This window comes from Buceros rhinoceros, unplaced genomic scaffold (genome assembly GCF_000710305.1).
Source record: "Buceros rhinoceros silvestris isolate BGI_N320 unplaced genomic scaffold, ASM71030v1 scaffold35742, whole genome shotgun sequence".
Taxonomy (NCBI): Eukaryota; Metazoa; Chordata; class Aves; order Bucerotiformes; family Bucerotidae; genus Buceros; species Buceros rhinoceros.
In genome coordinates this window covers 543-805 of record NW_010400063.1, presented here as the reverse complement: position 1 = coordinate 805, position 263 = coordinate 543, and the positions used below count along the sequence as shown (strand labels likewise).

The following is a 263-nucleotide window of genomic DNA, read 5'->3' as shown; positions in this document are numbered from 1 at the left end:
GTTCTCCTTCTTGGTGCCGCTGACCTTGCCGCTCTTCTCGATCTTGAGAAAGTACTTGTTGTAAGAGTAGAGCTTCCTCTTGCGCACGTCTCCTTGGAGGTGATTGTAGCTCCGCACGTGTCTCCCCGCACTGGAAGGAGAGGAGAAGGACGAGGGGAAGGAGGAGGATGATGAAGAAGAAGAGTTGGTGGCCTCCGGGGACAGCATGTCCTGGCCGAGGTCATGGCAGGGGACAGGCACAGAAGACACCACGAAGAGCAGCA

At 56.7% G+C, this 263-nt stretch overlaps 1 protein-coding gene across 1 annotated transcript in view; it reads right to left on the bottom strand.

Annotated features, from left to right (window-relative positions):
• Window positions 1-3: 3 nt before the first annotated feature.
• Window positions 4-263, bottom strand: part of LOC104489558 (fibroblast growth factor 10-like) — a gene marked incomplete at its 3' end in the record, with an annotated part of 539 nt that continues 279 nt past the window's right edge. The window contains exon 2 of the mRNA XM_010131729.1: window positions 4-251. Coding sequence (XP_010130031.1) covers window positions 4-251 — 248 coding nt within the window. The remainder of the gene's footprint in view (window positions 252-263) is intronic.